Source organism: Eptesicus fuscus, chromosome 9, assembly GCF_027574615.1.
Source record: "Eptesicus fuscus isolate TK198812 chromosome 9, DD_ASM_mEF_20220401, whole genome shotgun sequence".
Lineage (NCBI taxonomy): Eukaryota > Metazoa > Chordata > Mammalia > Chiroptera > Vespertilionidae > Eptesicus > Eptesicus fuscus.
The window spans coordinates 70299216-70326185 of NC_072481.1; the positions used below are offsets into that span (position 1 = coordinate 70299216).

The 26970-nt window shown below is 38.9% G+C and overlaps 1 protein-coding gene across 1 annotated transcript in view; it reads right to left on the bottom strand.

The window, feature by feature from the left end:
- The window catches only part of DIPK1A (divergent protein kinase domain 1A), a 122490-nt gene that overhangs the window by 2399 nt on the left and 93121 nt on the right, over window positions 1–26970 (bottom strand). Inside the window, exons 2-3 of the mRNA XM_054721365.1 lie at window positions 23435–23569; window positions 6165–6272 (exon numbers count right to left, since the gene is read on the bottom strand). Of these exons, the coding sequence (XP_054577340.1) occupies window positions 6165–6272; window positions 23435–23569 (243 nt within the window). The remainder of the gene's footprint in view (window positions 1–6164; window positions 6273–23434; window positions 23570–26970) is intronic.

Sequence of the window (26970 nt, forward strand, 5' to 3'; positions counted from 1 at the left end):
ACACACATACAAATACTGAGACTGTGACTTTTTAAATTGCAAATTAGAAATCATACTCTGAATATTTTTCCTCTTAATTTTTTAAATTACAGAAGTAATGTTTGCCTAAATATATATTTTCCAACCATGATCATCAATTTTATTTTTCCATTTTTTATTGTGGTAGAATTATAAGAACATAATATTTGCCATCTTAACCATTTTCAGTTTATAGTTCCGTGGTATACATTAATGAAGTTGTGCTACCATCACCACCATCCTTTTTAGACCTCTTTATTTTGTAAAATGGAAACTCTATACCATTAAACAATAATTCATTTTTACCTCTTTCCTCCCAGCCCCTGTCATCACCTTTCTACTTTGTCTTTATGATTTTTGACTACTCTCTCATATAAGTGGAATCACTACTCTCTCATATAAATGGAATTTGTCTTTTTGTGACTGGTTTATTTCACTTAGCATTATGTGCATATTGTAGCATATGTCTGGATTTCCTTCCTTTTTAAAGTTGAATAATATTCTATTATTAATATATTTTGCATTTCATTCATCTGCCAATGAGCATTTGGGTTGCTTCCATGTTTTAGCTATTGTGAATCATGTTGACATGAACATGGGTGTGAAATATCTCTAAAATAACCCCTTCCCTCAGTCCTTTTACATATATACCCAGAAGTGGAACTGCTGGATCATAAGGTCAATCTATTTTTATATTTTTGAGGAACTGCCATACTGTTTTAGGCAGTGGCTTGTACCATTTTACATTCCCACCAACAGTGCACAAGGGTTCAAATTTGCTGTTGTTTTTTACAGTAGCCATCCTAATTGGTATGAGGCAGTATCTAATTGTGATTTTAATTTGCATTTCCCTAATGATCAGTGATGCTGTGCATCTTTTCATGTATTTATTGGCCATTTGTATGTGTGTTTTTGTTGTTGTTGTTTTTTTGAGAAATATCTATCCAAGTCCTTTGCCCATTTTTTAATCTAGCTGTTTGGGTTTTTTGTTGTTGCGTTTTAGGAGTTCTCTACAGATTCTGGACATTAATCCCTTATCAGGTATATGATTTGTAAATTTTCTCTAATTTTGTGGGTTGCCTTTTTCCTGATACTGTCTTTGGATGCACAAAATATAAAAATTTTCATGAAGCCAAATTTGTCTATTTTTACTTTTGTTGCCTGTTCCTTTTGGTGTCATACCCAAGAAATCATTGCCAAATCCAATGTCATGAAGTTTTTACCCTAGGTTTCATCTAAAAGTTTTATAGTTTTAGATCTTACATCTATATCTTTGATCCATTTTGACTAATTTTGCTTATGATATTAGCTAAGGATCCAACTTCATTCTTTTGCAGGTGGATATTCAGTTTCCCCAGCACCATTTGTTGAAAAGATAGTCCTTTCCTATTGAATGGTCTTAGCACCCTTGTCAAAAATCATCCTGCTATAAATGCGAGGGCTTTTTCTGAGTTCTCTATTCTATTCCGTTGGTTTATATGTCAGTCATTACTTCAGTATCACTCTGTTTTGATTACTGTAGCTTTATAGTAAAATTTGAAATAACAAGTGAGAGTCCTCCAGCTTTGAACTTTTTTTCCAAGATTGCTTTGGCTATTAAGGGTTCCTTGAGATGCCATATTAATTTTAGGAGGGGTTTTTCTATTTCTGCAAAAATTGTCATTGGGCCCTGGCCAGCGTGATTCAGTGGTTAGAGAGATCATGGGTTTGATTCCAGGTCAAGGGCATGTACCTGGGTTGAAGATTTGATCCCTGGCCCTGGTCAGGGTGGGTGTAGGAAGCAACCAATTGATGTGTCTCTCTCACATCAATGTTTCTCTCTTTCTCTCTCCTTCCATTCCCTTCCACTCTCTCTAAAAATCAATGGAAATATATATCCTTGGGTGAGTATTAACAAAAACAAAGTCATTGGGACTTGGATAGGGGTTGCATTGACTTTGTAGATTCCTTTGGGTAATATTAACAAGTTAACAATATTTAGTATTCCAACCCATGTACATGGGATGTGTTCCATTTATTTATGTCTTTAATTTATTTCAGAAGTTTTCATTGTACAAGTCTTTCACCTCCCTGGTTAAATTAATTACTAAGTATTCTTTTGGATGTTATTGTAAATAGAATGGTTTTCTTAATTTTCTTTTTGCTTTGGCGATTGTTACTGTATAGAAATGCAACTGACATTTGTGTGTTGATTTTGTTTCATGCTACTTTGCTGAACTCACTTAGTGCTAATAATTTTTGTGTGTGGAATCTTTAGTGTTTTTTTTTTTTTTACATCAGATCATAGAATCTGTCAAGAGAGATCATTTTACTTCTTCCTTTCCAATTTGGATGTCTTTTATTTCTTTTTCTTGTCTAACTGATCTGGCTAGTGGCCAGAAATTCCAGTGTTTTGATGAATAGAAATGGCAAAAGTGGGGGTCCTAATCTTGTTCCTGATCTTAGAGGAAAAGTTTTCAGTCTTTCACCATTAACATGTTAAGCGCTCTGTCAGTCACTGGTGACTGACACTTTACTTTCCGTCCCGAAGACAAAACAGGCTGGGCGCTTAATGTGTTAAGCTGTGGGCATTTTTTTTTCATATGGGTTTTACTATTTTAAGGTAGTTGCCTTCTATTCCTAATATGTTGATTATTCTTATTATGACAGGGTACTGAATTTTGTCAAATACTTGTTCTGCATCAATCGAGATGATCCTTTTCTTTTTCCTTCTTTCTGTTAATGTGGTGTATTACATTGATCGAGTTTCCTATGTTGAACCATCCTCATTCCAGGAATAAACCCCCACTTGGTTAGGATGCATGATCTCTTTATTATTTATTTTTATTTTTTTATCCTCACCCAAGGATATATGTTCACTGACTTTTAGAGAGAGAAGAGAGAGGAGGGGGGGGGGGAGAGAGAGAGATGAGTCAGAGATGAGACGGAGAAATATCAATCAGTTGCCTCCCATGTGCATCCAAAGGACTGGGAATTGAACCTGCAACTATGTTGAGTCCTGACCAGATATTGAACTCATAACCTTTTGGTATATGGGACGATGTTCAAACTACCTGAGCCACCCAGCCAGGACTGTATGATCCTTTTAATTCACTGCTGAATTTGGTTTTCTGGTATTTTGTTGAGGATTTCGCACCAGTGTTTGAAAGGGATATTGGTCTGTAATTTTCGTATAGCGTCTTTGGTATCAGGGTAAAGCTGGCCTCACAGAATGAGTTAAAAAGTATTCCTTCCTCTTCAATTTTTGTTTTAGAAAAGTTTGAGATGGATTGATGATAGTTCTTTAAATGTTTGATAGAATTCACCAGTGAAGCAACAAGTCCTTTTCTTTCAAGGAGACTTTTGGTTACTGATTCAATCTCCTTACTAGGTATATATAGTTCTATTCAGATTTTCTATTTCTTAGTAAGTTTTGTGTTTCTAGCAATTTCCTCAATTCATCTAAGTTATCCAATTTGTTGGTGTGCAATTGTTCACAGTAGTCATATAATCCTTTTTATTTCTGTAGAATCAGTAATAATGTCCCCACTTCATTTCTAATTTTAGCAATTTGAGTTTTCCCTCTTTTTTTCTTAGACCATCTAGCTAAAAGTTTGTCTATATTTTCAAAGAACCAACTTTTGGTTTCATTGACATTTTCTATTGTTTTTCTATTCTCTATTTCTTTTAGAGAATAGTGCTATAATCTGTACTCTTTCCTTTTGCTAGCTTTGAGTTTAGTTTGTTTTTTTCTAGTTCCTTAAGTTGTAGATTAGGTTGTTTATTTGAGACCTTTTTTGTTTTTTAATGTTAGCATTTATAGCTATAAATAAATTTTTAAAAAGTCAAATTACATAAAAGGATGAAAGGCAAAGTTTTCCTATGTTCATTTCCCTAACCCCATTCCCCAGAATTAGTCACTACTACCTAGCTATTTATCAAACTAACATTATATGTACTTTCTTTGTGCTCTAGTCTACGAATTTATTTTATTATTTTACTCTTTATAACAATACTATAAAGTAGATACTATTATTATTCTCAATTTACTGATGGAAAACTGAAGCAGAGAGATGTGAAAGTAACACCACCATGTGACCTAGGATGCTGAAGGTAACACAACAGTGGCAAAGCCAGCATTTGAACCCACCCAGGAAGTCTACCCTTGCTTACATATAAAAGACAAATAGGGTTAAATTAATTAGTAATAACATTAATCCAAACAAAGCAGATTACTCCCCAGCTTCAGATCCTCTAATTCAATTTGAATAAAATCCAAAGTCCTTTCCATTGCCTGTTTGACTTCATATGAAGTGGCCTGGCCTTCTTCCCTAATCTGATCTTGTACCACTTACCCCTGGGTCCCTATATCCCAGCTACACTGGTCTTTCTCTTCCTTGAGCCTATCAACTTTATTCCTGTTTCATGCCCAGCTTTGTTTGCTGTTGGTTCTGCTTGGAATGAACTCTCAGAGATCTTCATACAGTTGTCTCCTTCACATATTCCAAGTCCCAGCTCAGATGTCACCTTAGACAGGCCTTCTCTTAACTGCGGGAGGCTAATTCCAGCAGGTCATAAATGCAAGAAGTTACATCAAAAGGTTGATGGAACCTTGAGGCTTCAGCAGGGCTGAAGATACATATTATTGCCTACTAAGTGGCTGAAAAGCATTTCCTCACCTAAAGATTTGCATATATTATTGTCTGTTGCCAGACAGCTGAGGGCATTTTTTAAAAAATATATTTTATTGATTTTTTACAGAGAGGAAGAGAGAGGGATAGAGAGTTAGAAACATGGTTGAGAGAGAAACATCGAGCTGAGGGCATTTTAATCTACATGTTATTGCCTCCTGCTGGCCAAACACTTGAACAGCAGAAGGCAGTTCCCCCAATCTGACATGCCTACTGTATACTAAACCTTACCTTTGATATGTGTATCTATAGGTAATTTGTGTTAATAAAGAGCAAGGGGTCCGGAGATTCTGAGAACTTGGTTACGGAAGCTAAGCCCTCCTCTGGCTCCCCCGTGGATTACAAATTTATATTATATTTCTAGTCTCTTTATTAATTTACATGCAGCGCCTTCTCCAGATTCCTGAACTCTTCTAGATGCTTGATATCACCCCGGCATTACCTAACCACCTGTAGAAGAGATCCTCTTCATTCTCTTACCCATCACCCTATTTTTCTTCACAGCTTTTAGCACTGTCAGAAAATGACCTTATTTGTTCATTTATTGACTCATTTATTATCTCTTCTCTCCCGTGAAACATAAGGCACAGGAGGCCAGAAGCTTTATGTGTCTTACTCTCCAAGGTCTCACCCAACGCCTTAAACAGTTCCTATCACGCAGTAGATATTCAAATGTTAGACTTTGCTTCAGAAATCCTCTTAAACATGTTAGCATCATCAACTTAAAATATATTTTAAATTTCTAAAATTATAAGAGTAATTACAGAAATTTACATTGGAACTTACAAAATAATATGAAGAAAAGATGTCCTTAAAAATCATGTAATATTCCTCTGCCCAGGGTAACCAGTGTTGATGTTTGTTATAGTTTCTTCCAGCCTAATAGTATTCTACTGTTCTAATTTATATTTCTTTGATGATAAGTGAGGTAGAAAGTTTTTTCATTATGTTTATCAGTTAGTCATAGTGCTTCAGAAACTCTTTTGTGACTTAGCTCATCCTGTCCTTTGCCTTTGCCTGCGGTTTAATTTTTCATTCAGGTATGAGATCAAATGTTAGAAAGGTCTCCCTGATCACCTTCTCTAAAGCACATCCCCATCCCTGCATTCTCCCATCAGTTTGCCCTGTGTATATCCTTATAAAACACACCACATCCTGTAATTACCTATTTATCTATCAACTGTTTATATTCCGCAACCCTCTGGGATTATGTAAGATCCATAAAGGAAGTAATCCTACCTATCTTAATCACCATTGTAGTCCTAGTAACCAAAACAGTGCCTGGAATATACTGGGAATAGGGGATTAATAAACATCTGTAGGATGAGTGAATCAAAGCATAGAAAATTGGAATATATAAAATGTCCTAAAAATAAAATGTCCTAAAGCTCTGATTCAATCATTCTTTTAATAACCCTTTAGTTTAAGGCAAAATTAGAGTGTGCCCTCTGTAATGTTTATTCATAATGTCCTTACCTGATTGTTGGGCTTGGTAGATAAGCATTTTCCAAAGTAAAGAGTTTCTGTAACACAAAGGCTATTACATGCGGGCCCATCAATAACTCCATTCTTGTACTTGTCACACTAAACACAGGAAATAAAAAAGTAGTTAATAGAAAAATGTTCACAAGAAGAAACATAATAAATACAACATAAAAAGATATCTATATTCCTTAAGAGAAGGCTCCTCAATAAATATCGGTTTGGCTCAGTGGATAGAGTGTCGGCCTGCAGAATCAAGGGTCCCAGGTTTGATTTCAGTCAAGGACATGTACCTTGGTTGCGGGCAGATCCCCAGTAGGGGGTGTGCAGGAGGCAGCTCATCGATGTTTCTCTCTCATCAATGTTTCTAACTCTCTATTCCTCTCCCTTCCTCTCTGTAAAAAAATCAATAAAAATATATATATATATATATATATATATATATATATATATATAAAAACTCGGTATTAGATTTGAATCCATGCTCTGTTCTTTATTAGCTCTGTGATGCTGAGAGATCTTGCTGCAACTAGGGTGTGCATAGGATTTTGAAACTATTTTTCCCACTTCACATGGTCTGAGGTGGTATGGCACCTACTTTCTCCAAGAATAGGGGCACTCTATTTTTAAAAATAGCTCTCTGGTTTTAAAATAAAATTTAAATTACCAAAATGTTTTAAAATAACAAAATAAAGTTACCTCTGTCATCCTTGACATCATCCAAAAATAAGAAATAAACTTGGGGTGGTGAACACACAATTCAGTGTACAGATGATGTGTTCTAGAATCGAGCACCTGAAACCTGTAGAATTTTGTTAACTGGTGTCACCCAAATCAATTCAATAAAAAGGGGAAAAAGGAATAAAATTAAAAAAAGAAATGCAAGCTCTACCTTTGATAAAATAAGGTACCAGTGTAACCCTAAGACACAATAAATGAGAATGGCCTGCCAAATTCAGTGAAAATTACACCAGCGTCCAGACGCATGCTGAGATTAAATACCTGCTCTGACCTCAATTCTCAGACAAAGCTGGCAAAACACTGCACAGGAGGTACATCTGAGGAGAAGAACCATCACCCTGGTCTGCACTGAAGGCTTAAGGGACACAGCTGTAGGAGCGTCCAAGGACTCTATCTGGCATCATGAAGCAGCCGGGCCAGGCAGTGCTGACTGAGGAAATCCTTACAAATGTTATCTATGTTGGAGGTAGTCTGTTAATGAAACGGGTTGGAAAACACTGTATCATGAGCAGCTTGTAATTGCCAGGGAGATATGCAGGCTTAACCAATCTGAGTGAGTGTCTCTCTGTCTCACCTTCACACACACACACACACACACACACACACACACACACACACGCGCGCGCGCGCGCACACACACACACACACACACACACACACACACACACACACTCGGCACAGCAGCTTCACTACAGGCTCAGTTCACTGCCCCAGTTGCTTCCTATAAATACTCAGTAGTGAGTAACAATCAAAAGAAAACAAATATGAGGCTTGTATAACAAATGTACAAGATAAAGGAGGAAAGGAATAGGAAAAGCAAGTGTCAGATAAATAAAATTTCCAGAAAAATGTCATGAAGCAGAACAAATATTACTGTGAATTCAAAGGACTTAATGAAAAGGTTTAAAATAAGACCTCAACAGATCATAAGTGCTCAGTAATAGCAATAGTTATTTTACATAGCCAAACTTTTTTTCAAGTAAAAGGCATCAAACGCTTTTAAACACATTAGGATCAGAAAATATAACATCCAATAGCATCTCTTGAACCATTAGAAAATGTATTTCAGGCAACCAAGAGACGAATGGAGAAACTAAACATGAAAGCCAGTTGAAATGTTGGACTGGGAGTAAAATAACTCTGGGAATCTATTTCTTGATAATTGTTCATACAATATCTGATATGTTAATAGATGCTTACAATGTGTCAGGCACTGTTCTTTTATCATCATGACAACAACCCTATTAAATCCATCGAACCTGTTGTTATATCTATGGTAAAAATAAGGAAACAGAAATATCTGTTAAGTAACTTGCTCAAGGTCACACAGCTCATTCTCGTTAGCACTACTGTATATTGTTCAGAATGTTATTATAAACTACTACAGGCCCGGTGCACGAAATTCATGCACGGGTGGGGTCCCTAGGCCTGGCCGGCGATCAGGGCCAGGCCGGAGAGGAGGTGATGGTCGCCGGGCCGGGCACAAAAGGAACGGATGCCAGATGCCGATGCTGCCATCGTCGGCGCCCCGCCACTGCGCAGTTCCCCGCCTCCCCTCTCCTCCTTCCTTCGCTGCCACACTGCCACTGCAGCGGGTGGGCAGCAGGCCGATTGGGGAGAGAGGATCAGGGCACGGGAGGTTGGCCGCCGGCCCTGAGGAGGGAGCCGGCTCTCGGCCCCCCTGGGAAAGGGGCCTCGTCCACCGCCACCCACTCCCAGTTCCCCATCCCAGCCTGGGGCCTGCCGGCCCGGGGGAGGTTGACTGTGAAAGCGCACTGACCACTACGGGGCAGCTCCTGCATTGAGCGTCTATCCCCTGGTGGTCAGTGCATGTCATAGCGACCAGTCGTTCCAGTTACTTAGGCTTTTATATATAAAGATGCTAGTAAAATAAAACTAACAAAACTCAAGGAGGGGACATGTAAGAAGATGGCATGTGGCAAAAGAATGTTGATTTCCTTATCTTTACTATTCGTGGTCAAAAGATAACATTTACATCTAATAAGTCAAATTATAGAGACAGAAATATATTCAAAAGTATAGAGAAAATCACTAGCAGAACTACTAGTAATAATACATTGATTAAAATTAGGTGGAATAAAGAAGATGGGATGAAACAAAGTATAAAATTTTATTATTGCTTCTAATAGGAACATAGTCTTTTATTTTTATTTTGTATTGGTTAATTCATTATTTCTGCTTTCTTTACATTTTTTCTAATTTAATAAATTTTTAATTCATCTCTTTTGTTTTTTTTGTCATTTATTAATGTAATTAAGACTTTATATGCTTCTCTAAATAGTTCTTCAATTTTTCTTTAGCTTTATCTTTAGTTTCTGATATATTTTATTTTATTTTTATTGATTTTAGAGAGAAAGGAAAGGAGAGAAACATTGAATTGTTGTTCCATTCATTTATACATTTATTAGTTGATTCTTGTATGTGCTCTGACCAGGGATCGAACACAGAACCTTGGCACATTGAGACGATGCTCTAACCCAGTGGTCGGCAAACTCATTAGTCAACAGAGCCAAATATCAACAGTACAACGATTGAAATTTCTTTTGAGAGCCAAATTTTTTAAACTTAAAAACTTCTTCTAACGCCACTTCTTCAAAATAGACTCGCCCAGGTCGTGGTATTTTGTGGAAGAGCCACATTCAAGGGGCCAAAGAGCCGCAGTTTGCCAACCACGGCTCTAACCAACTGAACTACCCATCCAGGGCACTGATATATTTTTAAATATATATTATTGAAGTTGTTTCCTAGATACTTAAATTTTCAATTTGCACTTTCTCTTTGGCTCAAGAATTAAAAGGATATTTTAAAATTTTCCAGATAGATTTTTGTTAATTTCAAGTTTTATTGTATTGTGATTGGAAAGTATTGTTTCTTCCATTTCCACTAAGTGGATATATTAAGGCTTGGGTCTGACACTGCCCACAGTTTGATGTGAGGACAGAAGAGCCCTGACAGAGATGGAGAGCCCTGCCCATGTGCAGAGGTAAGTGCCAACACCCAGGCATTGTTGCCCTTCAGCTATCAACAGCAGAGAAGTCCTAGGTGAGCCCTGAGCCGTGCTTGCTTTCTCCTTCAGACCTGGTTGTATTAGGTTTCATCTTCATCGGAGGAGCAGAGCAACGGTTCTTTTTTTTAAAAGAATTTTTGTGAGTTTATTTGAGCCAAACTGTCGACATATGCCGGGAAGCAGAACCTCAACGAATCGAGATAATGCTCCCAGAGCAATAGTTCTTAGACTCAAGTTCGGGAGGCAGGGATCACACAGAGAGATGCTCAATATTTTCTTCCCCAGGTTCAACTTGTAGGGATTTTTTTTTTTTAAATATATTTTATTGATTTTTTACAGAGAGGAAGAGAGAGGGATAGAGAGTCAGAAACATTGATGAGAGAGAAACATCAACCAGCTGCCTCCTGCACACCCCCCACTGGGGATGTGCCCGCAACCAAGGTACATGCCCTTGACCGGAATCGAACCTGGGGCCCTTGAGTCCACAGGCTGACGCTCTAGCCACTGAGCCAAACCGGTTTCGGCAACTTGTAGGGATTTTTAGGAAATGCAGAACCATCTGTTTGGTATCTTTGCTTGGTACCAGACGGCCATCAATTTCATTGGCGCGTTTATTTATTGAGGCAAAGGTGGTGGGAGTTCTGAGGCCTTATTCATAAGCTGGGATGAAACCTCTGAAAGGTGTGGTTTAGGTTTTCCAAGGAATAAAGATTGTATAAACCACATCCTCTGACCACAAAGAAATGAGAAATCAAAATAAACACAGACATGTGTGGAAACTGAAAAGCACATTCCTAACTAATTTGTGGACTAACGGGGAAATCACAATGGAAATGCAAAATATCTAGAACTGAACATCAACAAAGGTATACAAATGAAAATCTGTGGGATGCAGCTACCCTGTTCTTACAGGGAAACTGTCAGCTCTAAACACAATGATGAAAAAGCAAGAGACAATATAAATAGTTAGCACTCCACTAAAGAGACTTAAAAACAACAACAAACCATTGTTGTTATAACAATAACAGAGTAAGCCCCCCCAAAGAAGAGAAAAAAACAAACAAAACCCCCACAGAAATGAATGGAAAGAAAGACCAATGATACAAGAAGCTAGTTCTTTTAAAACTTTAACGGAAGAGATGAATCTTTATCAAGACCGATCGTAAGAGAAAGAGGAGGCGCCCTGGCCTGTGTGGCTCAGATGGTGAGAGCATTGCCCCAACACCAAAAGGTCATAGGTACATCCCTGGTTAGGGCGAGTGTGGAAGGCAACCGATAGATGTTCCTCTCACACTGATGTCTCTCTCCCGCTCTCTCTCTCTCTCTCTCCCTCCCCTCTCTCTCACCCACCTTCCTTCTTCTCTCTAAGATCAATAAAAATAATAAAAGAAAAGAAAAAGAGGAGGCACAAATAAAGATGTCTAGAAAAGAAAGGGAAATGATAGTGAATAATATAAACAACTCTATGGCAATAAACAATTGAAATAAGCAATTTTTCTAGAAAAACATCCTATCTAATAAAAGAGTAATGCAGATTGATCATCACTGCAACAACAATATAGCTGCCCCCATGTGGTCAAAGATTCTGCCCCCATGTGGACACAAGATCCACCACAAGATGGCCAGCAGGAGAGGGCAGTTGGGAGGCACCCGGCCTGCAAGGAAGGGCAGTTGAGAGGGACCAAGCCTGCAAGGGAGGGCATTGGAGGTGATCAACCCTGCAGGAAGGGCAGTTAGGGGTAACCAGGCTGGCAGAGGAGGGCAGTTGGGGGCAACAGGCTGGCAGCGGAGTGGTTAGGGGGTGATCAGGCTGGCAGGCAGAAGCAGGGGCAATCAGGAAGGCAGGCAGGCAAGCAGTTGGGAGCAGCAGTCTGGATTGTGAGAGGGATGTCCGACTGCCCTCAAGGGTCCCAGATTGGAGAGGGTACAGGCTGGGCTGAGGGACAACCCCCCTCCGTGCACGAATTTCGTGCACCGGGCCTCTAGTAAATAATAAAATGATGCAAAAAGAAATAGAAAATCTGAATAAGACTAATAAACATTAAAAAAATAGAATCAGTAACAAAAAATATCAGGTCAAGGTACAGTCTAGGAGGACCTCAGGGTGCAGTAAGTGAAAACTAGGTAACAACATAAATGTCCATCAAGCGAGTGGCCGAATAAATTGTGGTATATTCATATAATAAAATACTATAAAATACAGTAATTAAAATGAGAGAATTTGGCCTATACATATCAAATAGAAAAATGCTAAAAACAATTTCAAATGGAAAAGGTTGTAGAATATGTGCAGTTTAGTATCACTTATTAAAGTTTAGTAACATACAGAGCAATATTACATATTATTTATATGCCCCTATACACACAGTGAATGATGAAAATGTGCTGGCAAGGACTCACACCAAATTCACGATGGTGGTTCCTCTGGGGAGGAGGAAAGAGACTATCAGGGAAGATCAAGAGAGCTTCAGCTGGACTGTAGTCATTTTTTTCTTTTTAAAAGTGAAGCAAATATGGTGAAAGGTTCAGATTTGCTAGAAGATGGTAGGTACACGGGTATTTATCATATTGTTTTCTATGCCTCATCACTGTTTAAGAGCTTTTCATGTATATCTCTTTAATCTTTACAACCTCCCTATGAAAGAGGAATTATCTCCATTTTACTGATAAAGAAACTGAGGCAAGAGTGGTTAAGAAGAGGTTAAGAAACTTGCAGAGCAGGTTAGTGGTGGTGCTGAAATCTGACTAACTCAGCTAGTCTGCCTCCAGAGCCTGAGCTTTTAACCACTGAGGTGAAAGAGCCAGAATGACTTATCCCAGAGCGGACGCATAAAGCAGGCCTCATAATGGCAGGGTCAGATGCCCGTCCCAGGGCTCCTGCTGAGGGGATCAGGTCACAGTCACCCCCTCTGCACAAGCACCAAGTGGGGCCAGGACGCCCACCTTGGTTTCCTGAGGACTTCACACACATGTCTGACATACCATCCAATGCACATAAACAGCACTTGCGGAATGGACGAATGAATGAAGTGGGTGCTGGGTCTTTACCCAGCAATGGGGCATTTTACTGTGGACAACTTCGGGGGCAGGACTAGCAGCTCTCCCCTTCGACCGTCCTGATCTGTGGCCCCGGAGTCCGGAGGGACACTTCATCCATAACTCTGCCCAGGTCCAGATTTAACCGGGACCCTTTTCACAACACCCATCTTCCAATGAATGAATAATCGTAAGGCTGTGTATTTCCTTCCTGAGCCTAAATTCTTCCTCCCTTCTTTCCTTATGTTCCCAAATCTATCATCATTTATGTTCATGTTATCTTCCCCGGTAGGAAGTAAAAGGATTTGAAGACACTGACATATATATCTTTGAACTTCCCCTCTAGCACAGAGTTTGGTATTTAAGTGTCTGATAAATTTTTATTAAATAACCACCATAAAGAACATAGTAATTTGCCAAAACTGGTTTGGCTCAGTGGATAGAGCGTCGGCCTGCGGACTCAAGGGTCCCAGGTTTGATTCCGGTCAAGGGCATGTACCTTGGTTGCGGGCACATCCCCAGTAGGGGGTGTGCAAGAGGCAGCTGATCGATGTTTCTCTCTCATCGATGTTTCTAACTCTCTATCCCTCTCTCTTCCTCTCTGTAGAAAATCAATAAAATATATATTTTTTAAAAAGAGACCCCCCCTCCCCCCACCCCCCAGTCAATGGTGTCCCGCTTTTCCAATGTTAAAATCTGGTCACCTTAGCCTTTGACCTTTAAAAAAAACAAAACAAAAAAAGAACATAGTAATTTGATTTTAAGACCTCATTGAAGATAAAATTAATACTTTTCCATAAAATTTAAAGCAAACCAAACTGAAAAGGACAAACCACTCCCTTATCAGTAAACTGTTAAGCAGTGAAGATAAGTCTGGCATTCAGCTACAAGAATCACATTCTTGTTTTGAGCAGAGGCCTCGAGCCAACCCTGCATCGGAGAGGCAGTCACAAAGAACAGGCTCTTCAACTTGTGGCTTCCATCCCGAACCAAAAGCAAATTTCCCTCATGCTTGTTTAAAAAGGATGGTTAGCCACACACTGTTTTGTTTTGTTTTTCAGACAGGGCCATATACAACTATAATCACTGTCAGCAATCTGATCTTCTAGCTAAATAGACACAGATATTATAAAGAATGTTCAAGTTTACAATAGAAAACTCAGCAGAAAACGTCAAAGGTTTGTCCTTTCCTAAGATTTTTTTTATTACTACAATTTTACTATATACACCCTCGTTTGCTTGCATATACTTTGAAGTACCAGAAGATGGCGCCCTTTGGCTAAATTTTACAAACCTCATCTAAGTCGAAGGAATTTCATGAACATGGAAATTGTACCAAAGGGGCAATAACAATGAACAGATAGATGCACAGGGCTAGGTTTTAAATAATTTCCCAATATTCATGTTCTAATAATGCATTTGAGGCACTCTTATCAATTTGTCCTTACTTAGAAGAAAACAGCAGAGGTGGGTTCTCAATTATGCCTGAAAAATTTCCAAGTCTCTAGTCAGCATCCTCTCCCATGCCCTGCATCAACTATTTAAAATCTTCACCATTCTCTGCACTCTCACTGTGTCTTCAACTTTTCATTTTTCCCCCCTCTCTCCTGACTTCTTTTCCTTCAGCCATTAATAGTGCTGATTACACTCTCCCCTTTCCTCTCTCTCTAACCATACAAACCCCCTCTTCTCTCTTTCCTCCCATTCTGTTATAATGTCTCTAATTTACTTTAAAATTCATCAGTATACACAGTGCAGTGGTGGTGGTGGTGGTGGTGGTGGTGGGAGTGCATAGTCCAGATGCCACTAATATCCTAATCAGGAATGCAGGGATGTACAGGTGCTCAGCTAGGGTTCTGATGAGGTAATAAGGAAACCTATGCTCCATATCTTGGTCAGGATTGAGCCATCTCTGCCCTGGCCTGTGTGGCTCAGTTAGTTGGAGCGTCATCCTGTACACTGAAAGGTTGGCAGGTTCGACTTCCAGTTCAGGCGTGTAAGAGAGGCTATCGCTCTCTCTCTGCCTTCCTTTCTAAAAAAAAAAAAAAAAATCAATAAAAAATTTTTAAAAGATCAATCCATTTCTAAGATTAGTTAATTAGCAAATTATTGGTGACATCTGTGACCTGTTAAATATCATGGTGAATGTTAAAAATGGCTATTGGCGCAATTAAAGGTATTTAAGATACGTGAATTGGCTAAAGGATGAGATATTCCCTACCCTTTCACGAGAAGTTATAACCTTTATCTTTAGGGAAGTACCCAGAGCGAATCGTTTTGCATCAGAGGCTCTCACACTTTAGGAGTGTCAGGAGTCCTGGAGGTCTTGCTAAATCACAGATGTTGAACGTGTCTGAGAGTTTCTCACTCCTTAGGTTTTAGGTGGGGCTGGAAATTTGCATTTGTAGCAAGTTGCCAGATGATACCATTGCTGCTGGTCAAAAAGAGACATTGAGAATCACTGGTTCGGAATTCCCACTTCCCTCATACTCATTATAAGGGTAATAAGCTTGCCCCTGGATATCATTGCTTCTGCCTTGAGCAAATCTTTCATGCCAATTGACAGAGCTCCTAAAATGACAGTGAGAACTTCGATGAGTTTAAAGACTGACGATATGAAATGCTGTGTGACTGCTTGTAAGTAAATATGTGCTGAACCAATACCTAAATATATAGCAGAAATCATTTTCATTATAACCTAGAATTTGGTTACATGGGCGTATTGATACTCACCTATAGCAAACATTTTCAGTGGCTGCTATCATCTTTCAAAATAGAATCTAAGGCACATGCATGACCAAACTGGATTCGGTTAATTTAAAACTACGTCCCAACCAAAAGGTAGAAGCAACCCAAGGGTCCATCAATGGATGAATGGATAAACAAAATGTGGCGTACACATATAATGGAATACGGTATAGCCTTAAAAAGGAAATTCTGACATATGCTTCAAGATGTAGTATGGACATTCCTCAAGAAATTAAAAAACAGAACTACCATATGATCCAGCAATTCCATTTGTGAATATTTATAAAAAAATATGAAAACACTAACTCTAAAAGATATATGCACCCCTACCTTCATTGCAGCATTATTTAAAATAGCCAAGATCCTGGTATTTTAAAAAATATATATTTTTATTGATTTCAGAGAGCAAGGAAGAGGGAGAGAGAGAAACATCAATGATGAGAGAGAATAATCTATTGGCTGTCTCCTGCATGCCCCACACTGGGGATCGAGCCCACAACCCCGGCATGTGCCCTGATCAGGAGTCGAACTGTGACCTCCTGCTTCATAGGTCGACGCTCAACCACTGAGCAACACCCGGCTGGGCCAGGTTTTGTTTTGTTTGTTTATTTTTGGCTAAATCCAGCAACACTATTTCCAGTCTCAATCATGTGCTTCTTGTTTATTTTTCCATATCCTCTACTACTCTGTAAGCATCTTCAGGGCGGGGTCTTATTCATCTCCAGGCTGTAGCACAGGGCTAGTAAGCACAGAACTAAAATGACACAGTGTTTTATTACTGGCTTGTTTCTTCCAAACTGGCTTTCACCCTCAGTTTCTTTAATGCTTCTCAGGAATGATGTGAATGATTCCAATGACACCATTTGTTTCAGGATCACGGTGAACATCACGTGACATAAGAGTGCAGCATAACACATGAAGGCCACCAGAGGTGCCATTATAATTTAACCAGCAAGATTATTCTTAGAATAAAGTTTATGTCTGTTGAGATTTAAAATAAACTTGTTCAGTAAACATTTTCCTATAAATTCACAAAGAAAAGATTGACAACCTAACTCAAGCTGGCACACAGGAAGACTAACCTTTTCTTCAAAGGAAAAGGTTAAGCTTGTATGTACTTTTTTATTTTTAATTTACTGTTATTGATGTCAAAGAGGAAGGGAGAGGGAGAGATAGCAACAGCAAAGAGAGAGAATCATTGATCGGCTGCCTCCTGCACGCCCCCCTCTGGGAATGGAGCCCACAACCTGGGCATGTGCCCTTGACTGAATAGAACCTGGGACCCTTCAGTCCGCAGGCCAACGCTCAATCCACTGAGCCAAACTGGCTAGGGCAGCTTGCACGTACTTTACAAACAGTATGTTCCAAGTAGATTGGTTCCATATATTTAAAAAATATAGGGTAATGGAACAAAATGAATTTTTGGAGTCAAATAATAATGATTGATCCTAAGCAGATGCAAAGCTAAATGAAATAATTAGTTATGTACTGCTATCTAACTGGAAACACGGCTCCAGATACATCAAATCTAGTGCATGTGAAGCTAGTTGTTTAAAGCACCAAACCATCACCTCTAGGAATTAAATCTTAAAAGAGACTGTAATAAAATTTAGAGGCTCTTTCATCTTTTCATGCTTCAATTTTAAAGCACATGCTAGTATAATAGCCACGAAGGTTAACCGAATGGCACAGTGATTCCTCACTAGTATCCAGGTAGACCCTCTTTCTGGATCATAGAGGAATGTGCCGAAAATATCAACATTAAATAATGTCCTGAAAAAGGCATAGAAGGAAAAAGCTCTCTTCCTCCCTCATGTTTTTTTTTTTTTTTTTGTTTTTTGGTTAATCCTCATCTGAGGATATTTTTTCCTATTGCTTTTTATTTTTATTTTTTTACTTGTTTATTTTGGATTTTTACTGATTAAAAATTTTTTTATAACAAAATCTTCCAAAAATTTTTTTTCAAGGCAACGTAACAATGAAATCAAAACCCACCAAATATTGGGATCCCCCAAAAGAGTAAACAGTAGACCAATATCTCTCAAGAAAGTTTAGAAAAAAAGAAAGCTAAATAAAATAATGAAATGGAATCCAGAGTACATCAGAAGAAATACATACTTTGTAGGATTTTTTTTTTAATATATATATTTTATTGATTTTCTACAGAGAGGAAGAGAGAGGGATAGAGAGCTAGAAACATCGATGAGAGAGAAACATCAATCAGCTGCCTCCTGCACACCTCACAATGGGGCTGTGCCCGCAACCAAGGTACATGCCCCTGACCGGAATCAAACCTGGGACCCTTCAGTTTGCAGGCCGACGCTCTATCCACTGAGCCAAACCGGTTTCGGCATTTTGTAGGATTTTTTTAGTATTGCAAGGATGTTTCAGTATTAGGAATGATATGGTTAGGTACCTACTATTATTAGCATATTAAATAAAATTGAATTAAATTCCAGTAGTAGCCAATAAAGTTAGACGAAAAAATAAAGGAAATTGGAGAAACAATTAGTGGAGTCCCATATTAATTTATAGAAGTCAATTCCTTTGACATAAAAATCACAATTAGAAAATATAAGGGAAGAAAAAGCCCTACTTATAATGGAAATTAAAAAACTAAAATACTTTGGAAAGAATTTACCATAAAATGTCAATAAGAAAACTGTAAGACATTACTAAGGGACACAATAAACTTGAATTAATAAAATTTATACCTTGCCCTATCTGGTTTGGTTCAGCAGATAGAGCTTCCGCCTGGGAACTAAAGGGTCCTAGGTTTGATTCTGGTCAAGGGCACGTACCTTGGTTGCAGGCTCCTCCCTGGCACAGGCCCTGGATGGGGCTTGTGCTGGAGGCAACCAATCGATGTGTTTCTCTCACATCGATGTTTCTCTCTGTCTTTCCCTCTCTCTTCCACTCTTCCTAAAAATCAATGAAAAATATCCTCGGATGAGAATTAAAAAAAAACACACACACGTAAGTCGAACCATCATAAATTGGGGACCATCTATATTGTGAAATAATTCACCACAATAAGTCTAGTTAGCATCCGTAGTTGCAACTTTTTTTTCTTTTGATAACTTTTAAATCTACTCTCTTGGCAACTTTCAAATATACAATACAGTATTATTAACCTTTTAATACATGAACTCATTTTATCCTCACAACCATTTGATGAGACACATAGTATTAATCCTCATTTTGCTGAAGCTAAATAACTTGCCCAAGCTTATACAGCTAAGGAACGGCAAAGGTAGAGCTCAAACCCGAAGCTCTTTTATTCCAATGCTTATGCTTTTAACCACTACAATAGATATGACCCCTCACACACATATGGAGAGAGAAGGAAAAAGACAGAGACAGATATACAGAGAAGAAGAAATCCATGTAAGCTGAGGCAGATTGTGATTTTTAGTCCTCTGGAGACTTTAATTTCACTTTACTGATGAATCTCAGAGAGAAGGGCAGGAGGGGAGGGGCAGGAAGAGATTAAGCAAAAAAATGTATATGCATATATGCATAACCCACGGACAAAGATAATAGTGAGGTGAAGGCCTGGGTGGCGGGGGGAGGAGCAGAGTGGAGGGGTCAATGGGGAGAAAAAGGGGGACATCTGTAATACTTTCAACAATAAAGGTAAATTTAAAAAATACTAATTGATAAGAAATAGATGGAGAGCATAATTTAATGCTTATTTTACTAAAACTTGAAAATGATGAGAAAATGTTCTGAGCCTAAAGTGTATCTTTTCACTAAGGCTGGCTTAAAAAAAATTGTAGTTTCTCTGCATTTAGGAATTATGTTCTTAAAACCTATCAAAACTAATAGTACTAAGATAAATAGTACTAAGTAAGACAGTACTAATATTGCATAGGAATTGTTTGATTAAAACTAAGAAGGAAGCAGAAAAAATGTTTTTAAGGTATATATTAAAGGTTCTAAGAGCTTCTAAGATACTACTTGATCAAGATATAGGAGAGGATAAGATTCGAAAGAGATGAGCCTAGATTTTGTGGCTGCGATTGCCCTCAGATGTATGACCTGAAACACAGTCTTAGGGAAGATAAAAACCTAGTTCAGTCCTTACAAGGGTGGGAACTTGGTACACCATGCTTTGGGCGGTGACTCTGAAGGAGCTAGAAGAACTTTAGAGAGCCTTGGCCAGTGCGGCTCAGTTGGTTGAGCGTCCTCCCAAGCACCAAAAGGTCACAGGTTCAATTCCCATCAGGTGAGGGTGCACACCCAGGTTGTGGGTTTGATCCCCAGTCAGGGTGAGTGCAGGAGGCAACCAATCGAAGTTTCCCTCCCTCCCTCTCTCCTTCCCTTCCCTCCTTCCTCTCTCTAAAATCAATAAAAATATATTAAAAAAAAAAAAAAAAGAACCTCAGAGAGATGAGCTGACTCATAGCTTCTTTTTCCCTTGAGGATTTTGCCAATACTGGGCATGAGCGGAGGTCAGAGCTGCTGCTGGGGATAAGAAACCAGTGAGCACTTTAAAAATAGGAAACTAAGGGAGCCTCAAGCATACAGCCAGTTATCCTGTTGGGATATTTGCCAAATCCTGAGGCCTTACAGAATGGGAGGCTAAAAACCTCATTGGAAAGCCTTTGAAAAGCAGAGCAGACATTCTGGCAGTCTCACAAGATACAGACTCGAGTTATGAACCTGCCAGAGGGAGAAACCCCGATGAATTCCCAGGCTCTCAGTTAAAACCCTTAGAGGCCTATCCTCTTGGAATAGGGATGAGCCAAAAATAGCTGGAGCAGAGAGAGGGTTGCACTAGAGGTGCAACCAAGCCTCCAGTCCGAACAGCCCGTGATTGGGTTAAGATGATCAGCTACCATTATACTAACTGACTCCTAGAGGGAAAGGAACTTTTATCTGGAGGCATTATGTAAAAAATTGCAGGGCAGGCCAAAATACAAAATGATAGGACCAAAAACAAGAGGTAAGCACGGACAATAGAAAGAGATCCACAGATGATCCAGACCCTGGAGTCATCCAAAAAGGATTGTAAAATAACTATGTTCACGTCCAAGAAAAAAGGTAGAGATAATAAACAGAACAACAGATAACTTCAACAGAGAATTGAAATATATTTAAGAGAATTAGCAAGACAATATGGCAGTACCTCAAAAAGTTAAATATAGAACTACTATATGATTCAGCAATTCCACTTCTAGGTATATACCCAAAAGAATTGCAAACAGGGATTCAAAAGCTATTTGCACACCATTATTTACAATAACCTAAAGTTGGAAACCACTCTACAGTTGACCCGTGAACAACACAAATTTAAATTATACGGGTCCACTTATATGTGGTTTTTAAAAAGCTTACACTTAAAAATAAGTCCCCTCTGCTGTTACACTTCTTATATTAGTAATTCTCCCCCCTGCCCCCTTGCTTAGTTAAGAAGCTGTAATACTCCCGAGGAAAAACTTCAAAAAAAAAATCCTGGCTGGATTTTAGAATACCTAGAGTTAAATTGATTTTTATTTTTTTACAATTTTGGGAAGCTCAGATCTCCCTCTTTTATGTTCCTATAACAGTGGTCGGCAAACTCATTAGTCAAAAGAGCCAAATATCAACAGTACAACGATTGAAATTTCTTTTGAGAGTCAAAAACCGACTTCTGCACATGGGCCACGAAGTTTCAATCGCACTGGACGTGCGCGCCCGCACGTGGTATTTTGTGGAAGAGCCACACTCAAGGGGCCAAAGAGCCGCATGTGGCTCGTGAGCCGCGATTTGCCGACCACTGTCCTTTAACATTTGCTATTGTAATATTTATCTTACCCTCCTGTAGTTCCTCATTTTCATTCCTCCTGTAAGTTTGTAAGGTCAGGATGTCTAGTCCCCTGCTACATGCACACACCTAGCACCACTGGCTTGGGTAAAGATAACCACTCAATAATGATAGAATCTTTAATAAGTTATAATAATTGGAATCCAAACAATCATTACTACCAAAAATATAATTCTCAGATTAAATGTTTTAATATTATTTACATCAGAATATATTAGCAGAAAACAAGGAGTTAAATTTACTTAGCCTCAAACATTTAAAATATATGTGCTATGTAAGCAAGGATTAGTACTAGAAGTCTTAGACTGACAGAGCAATCTTCCAGAGGTATAGCCAAACGTTAGAATAGAAATTAAATTATAAATGAATGTTTATGCTTTTTAGATAAATTTCTGTTATTCGAGAATGACTACATTTATTCAAAAAATGTGTTCTGGAAAGGGTGCCTGTGTATAACACTTTCAAACTGTAAACAAAAAAACCATCTGATTAGAGTAAACCCAACTTCAAGTATTTCTATAGATCTATATATATATATACTAGAGGCCCGTTGCAGGAAGATTCCTGCAAGAATAAGGCTTCCTCGGGCCTATTCCTGCGGCCTGAGCAAAGCAGAGAAGGGAGTGAAGCCCGCTGAGGCAGGCTTTGCTCCCTTCTCCACTGCCTCGCTTCCTCCCGTCTCCGCTGCCTCGCTCCCTCCGTTCTCTGCTGCCTCGCTCCCTCCCTTTGCTGCTTCACTCCCTTCTGCAGCACTTGGCTTTCTTCTATGCTATCTTCAGTCTTCGCTTCACGCCTGCGTATGCAAATTAACCACCATCTTTGTTGGGTTAATTTGCATACTTGCCCCTGATTGCTGGTGGGCGTAGCAGAGGGATGGTCAATTTGCATGTTTCTCTTTTATTAGTGTAGACTAGCGGCCTGGTACACAAAATTCGTGCACGGGGGGGGGGTGCCTCAGCCTGGCCTGCACCCTCTCCAATCCGGGACCCCTTGGGGGATGTCCGACTGCCAGTTTAGTCCTGATCCCTGAGCCTAAACCGGCAGTCGAATATCCCTCTTACAATTTGGGACCACTGGCTCCTAACAGCTCACCTGCCTGCCTGCCTGATCGTCGTCTCTAACCCCTCTGCCTGCCTGCCTGATCACCCCTAACCCCTCTGCCTGCCTGCCTAATCGTCGTCCCTAACCCCTCTGCCTGCCTGCCTGATCACCCCTAACCCCTCTGCCTGCCGGCCTGATTGCCCCTAACCTCTCTGCCTGCCAGCCTGATCGCCCCTAACCACCCTCCCCTGCCAGCCTGATCGCCCCTAACTGCCTCTGCCTCGGCCCCTGCCACCATGGCTTTATCCAGAAGGAGGACGGGACAACCAGAAGATGTCCAGTCTATCCAGTCTAATTAGCATATTACCCTTTTATTAGTATATATATATCTTTTAAATATATTTTTATTGATTTCAGAAAGGAAGAGAGAGGGAGATAGAAACATCAATGATGAGAGAGAATCATTGATCAGCTGCCTCCTGGGGATCGAGCCCACAACCCGGGCATGTGCCCTTGACCGGAAGTGAACCTGGGACCCTTCAGTCTGCAGGCCAACTCTGTATCCACTGAGCCAAACCAGCTAGGGCAAACTTCAAGTATATTTGAAAAATAAAAATCCCTCTTTGTAATGATGATGCTCTGACACTAGTCTGTATTATGTATGTATTATGTATTTAGACTTCTGAATATTTGATTTTCCTAAGTGGGGAATAGTCCTACCAAAATGCTAAGAAGTTCAGCACAACTCTACGGTCAAAATTAACTTTTACTTTTTGAAAATATTATTATATATATATAAGTAGTAAATATAATGTTATTAATCTAGGTTTTTCCATGTACCAGGAAATAAAAAATACTTACTATTATTTTCTTACAGTCCTTTCCTCTGCATAGTTCTGTATAGGTGGAGTACTGCACATATATAACCCAGCTTCCAACGAAAACTGCCAACCAGGAAAAGAAAAGATATTTCATCCGCACATATGAGAAACGAGCCTGTGAATAAAAGAGCACATAACAATTATTCATTCAGCACCAAGTCAGCACTCACTGTCTTAGAACATCATTTCCCCCCTTATTTGAAAGAACTCAATATATATTCTAGGCTTTCATATGGCAATTCTCCTAGAACAAAGTGTACTTTCACTGAGTTCAAATAGCACTGGTCTTAGAAAAGGAAGCTCCTTGGTCCTGCCAACAAAAAGAGGAACAAAATACCCTTTAAAATGTATAACCTTTCAAATACCACCAGCATTGAAAGCTACTTATTAAGCACGCGCACGCGCACCATGCTACCCTGGGCACCCTGTAAGGTCAGGTACAGGGAGACACACTTCTTATCTACCACAAATTTACAGAAGACTTTCAAATACGAATCTTAAAGTTCTTTATGGATAATCAAGATAAGAATAATTGTGTTTTAAAAAAATAAGAACAAGGAATTTGGCTAGTTGTCTCATCCCTCACAGTGGTGTACAACCAGACGAAGAAAATAAACTCCTTTTTTTCCCTATTGTATTCACCAAGGCCTTATGTTCCTTCTTTCTAACCAACCAAATGCTTCACCTCATAGATATTCTGGAAAGTTGAGGATGTTACAACTATTAAAGGAGAAATGATTGGAGAAGAAAGTTTAAGACATATAAAGGATACATTCCTCCTTTACAAGATAATTTGTAGAGGTGCACAATAGGATCCTCTTTGTCTTGTTCTGCTTGCAGTGCTCTGGTATCTAATTGCAACTTGGGCCAGTGGTACCTTTTCTCCATCAACCTGTTAACAAAAGATTGGTGCCACCAATCTAATGTCAATAGTGTCCTCATCTAGGGTGTCGTAAAAAGAGAAACTTTAATCCGGTGAACAGTTTTGCAAACCAAGGAAATAGCAACCAGTGGAAATTGAAAAGTACATGCTCTCCTCTCCACAAGGGGGAGGCTGGCTTGTATAGACAACGTGCTTGCCCTAGTTCTAGATTGGTCCATTTTTATGCAAATAAGAAATCCAAGAGTGTAGCTTGATTGGTACAAATAGTGCTGTTCTGATTGTTTGGAATTTTAAGTCCTGATTGGTTATTATGAAACTGCTCTGATTGGTCAGTAAAGATGCAAATGAAGATACAGCTGTGCAGCTCCAATTGGATGAGGCAGGTCTCAGCCTATTGGTTGAATTACGATTCCAGGAACTTCTCTTGCAGGTACAGCTCATGCAGCAGAAACTCAGTGCAAGAGGCTAGCAGCTCAGTCTGAGGCTTTTCCCTGATATGCAGTGTGCATGAGAGGCCTCTATAAACAATGGCTGCTAGACTCCGATTATAAATTTGGGCCCTGTTAATGACAAGTATATATTTTTTTGACAAGTATATTCTTTCTTGGGATCACCAAAACCACACATCAAACAGTTTAATCTTCAAGTGTCAGTTGGTCAAGATAATCTGGCATTTCTTTTTTGAGTCTGGAGCTGCAATGGCCTGGTTTTATAAACAGTAGAATTTAGGACTATGGAGAGAATTGAGCAGAATAAATTAAAGATATGTAAACAAACAACAAAAAGCTAGTTTTGCTTTTAAAATCACAAGCCAGTTTCTCACACTGGGCAACAGTAGGATACTGTGAGACTGTGAGCATACAATGAAAGCAGAAAGAGATGAAAGAGAAATAAAAGTGCACCTGCAGAAGACAATGAGTGCACAGGAAAAAGAGACTCGGGAAATACTGAATTCAGTTGGCCCTATTTATGGTTTAGACATCAGTCTTTGTGAGGTTAACAGATGGTGAATCCCCTTACCAAAAAGTTTAAGTACAACAAATTCACAGTTAAATAATAGGGCTATAAGCTTTATTATTTTAGTTTTATTAAGTTACAAAGAATGCATTTTAATGCAAGGTATTTTGTATACTCTAAATGAATCCAGTAAAAAGAAAATTCAGACAATTCCAAATTAAAATCACATAAATGACAATGGGAGTATATACCAAGGGGTTTGTTTGAAAGACATTTAAGATTATTTGGCCCTAATTAGAGGTCTGGTCATCAGATAGAAATAGATACATAATATGTGATGAGGCTTAAATATGATTAAATGACATAATACCTATATAGCATAAATTCATTCCTAGGCACATAAAAATAGTCAACAAATGTTAGCTAAATCAATATGCAAGGCACTGAGCAAAAAGCCAATAATGCCGTCTTTATGATTTGATCACCACCTTCTTTTTTGAACTTGCCAAGAAGAAAATTGAATCTGAATCTGATGAAGCTTTTATCTCCAACTACTAGTTTACAGGAAATACAGGAGACAGAGGAGCATAAGTGAAGTTTAAGTGACACGATTAGGATACAATCAGCAAACTTCAGGCTGTGGGAAACGCGGCAGCACACAACCCAGTTTCTTCAAGAAATAAATTACAAGGGGAGAAATAAAGAGAGGATGGGAAAAACTAAAGATCAAAAAATATTTAAGAAATAAATAAAATAATCACAATGTGTACATCTTTTTGAGTCCTGATTCAAATGAAAATGTGTGTGTGGGGGAATGACATTTATGAAATAATTAAAAATTTGAACACTGACAGGATACTTGGTGGTATTAAGGGTTTATTTTAATACTTTAGGTATGATAAGGGCCTGTGGTAATGCTTAAAAGAAAAGAGCTCTAATATTTTAGAGATAGCTACTGAAATATTTATCAAAAAATTGATATACCTGGAATTTGCTTCAAAATAATATGGGAAGGGAAAAGTATGGGGAGTATGGTTGAAATGAGATTGGCCATGAGTTGATAATTGTTCAAGCTGGGTGATGGGTACATGCCTTCTTTTGTATATGTTTTCCTCTACTGATTTAAAATTTTTATATTGTACAGTAAGACATACTGCCACACCAGGGCCCCACCTTCCCACACATTCATTCAGCAACTGTTTATTGATTGTCTACTCTGTGCCAGGCACTTTCAGCACATCTCCAGTTAGGGCCAAACACATAATACATTTACCACACGACTACCCTTTAAATAGTTAAAAGTGCAACGTGAAGGACCACCGCATGGCATAATTTTACTTTCAGAAGTCCAATCTTATATTAGGTTAATATTTTACATGATTTCTTTGAGACAGGATTTTACTAAAACAAGATTAATCTTGATTCATTTAGTAAAACAATCAGGAAAGGTATGACACTATTTTCTTTTTTTCCTCTCCTTGCTCCACAGTAGGAATAAGTCACTGAGTAAAGAAAAACAACACAGACTCTACTGCTGAGTAGGGTTCTCGCCCAGTTCAAGATGTGGGCCTGTCTTTCCTTCTTCTGGACACCCACCTCAAAAAGCCTAGTGATGTGCACTGCCCTGTAGGTTCTCCATCAATAATTAATTATTCAGGTTTTTGTACAAATGTTCA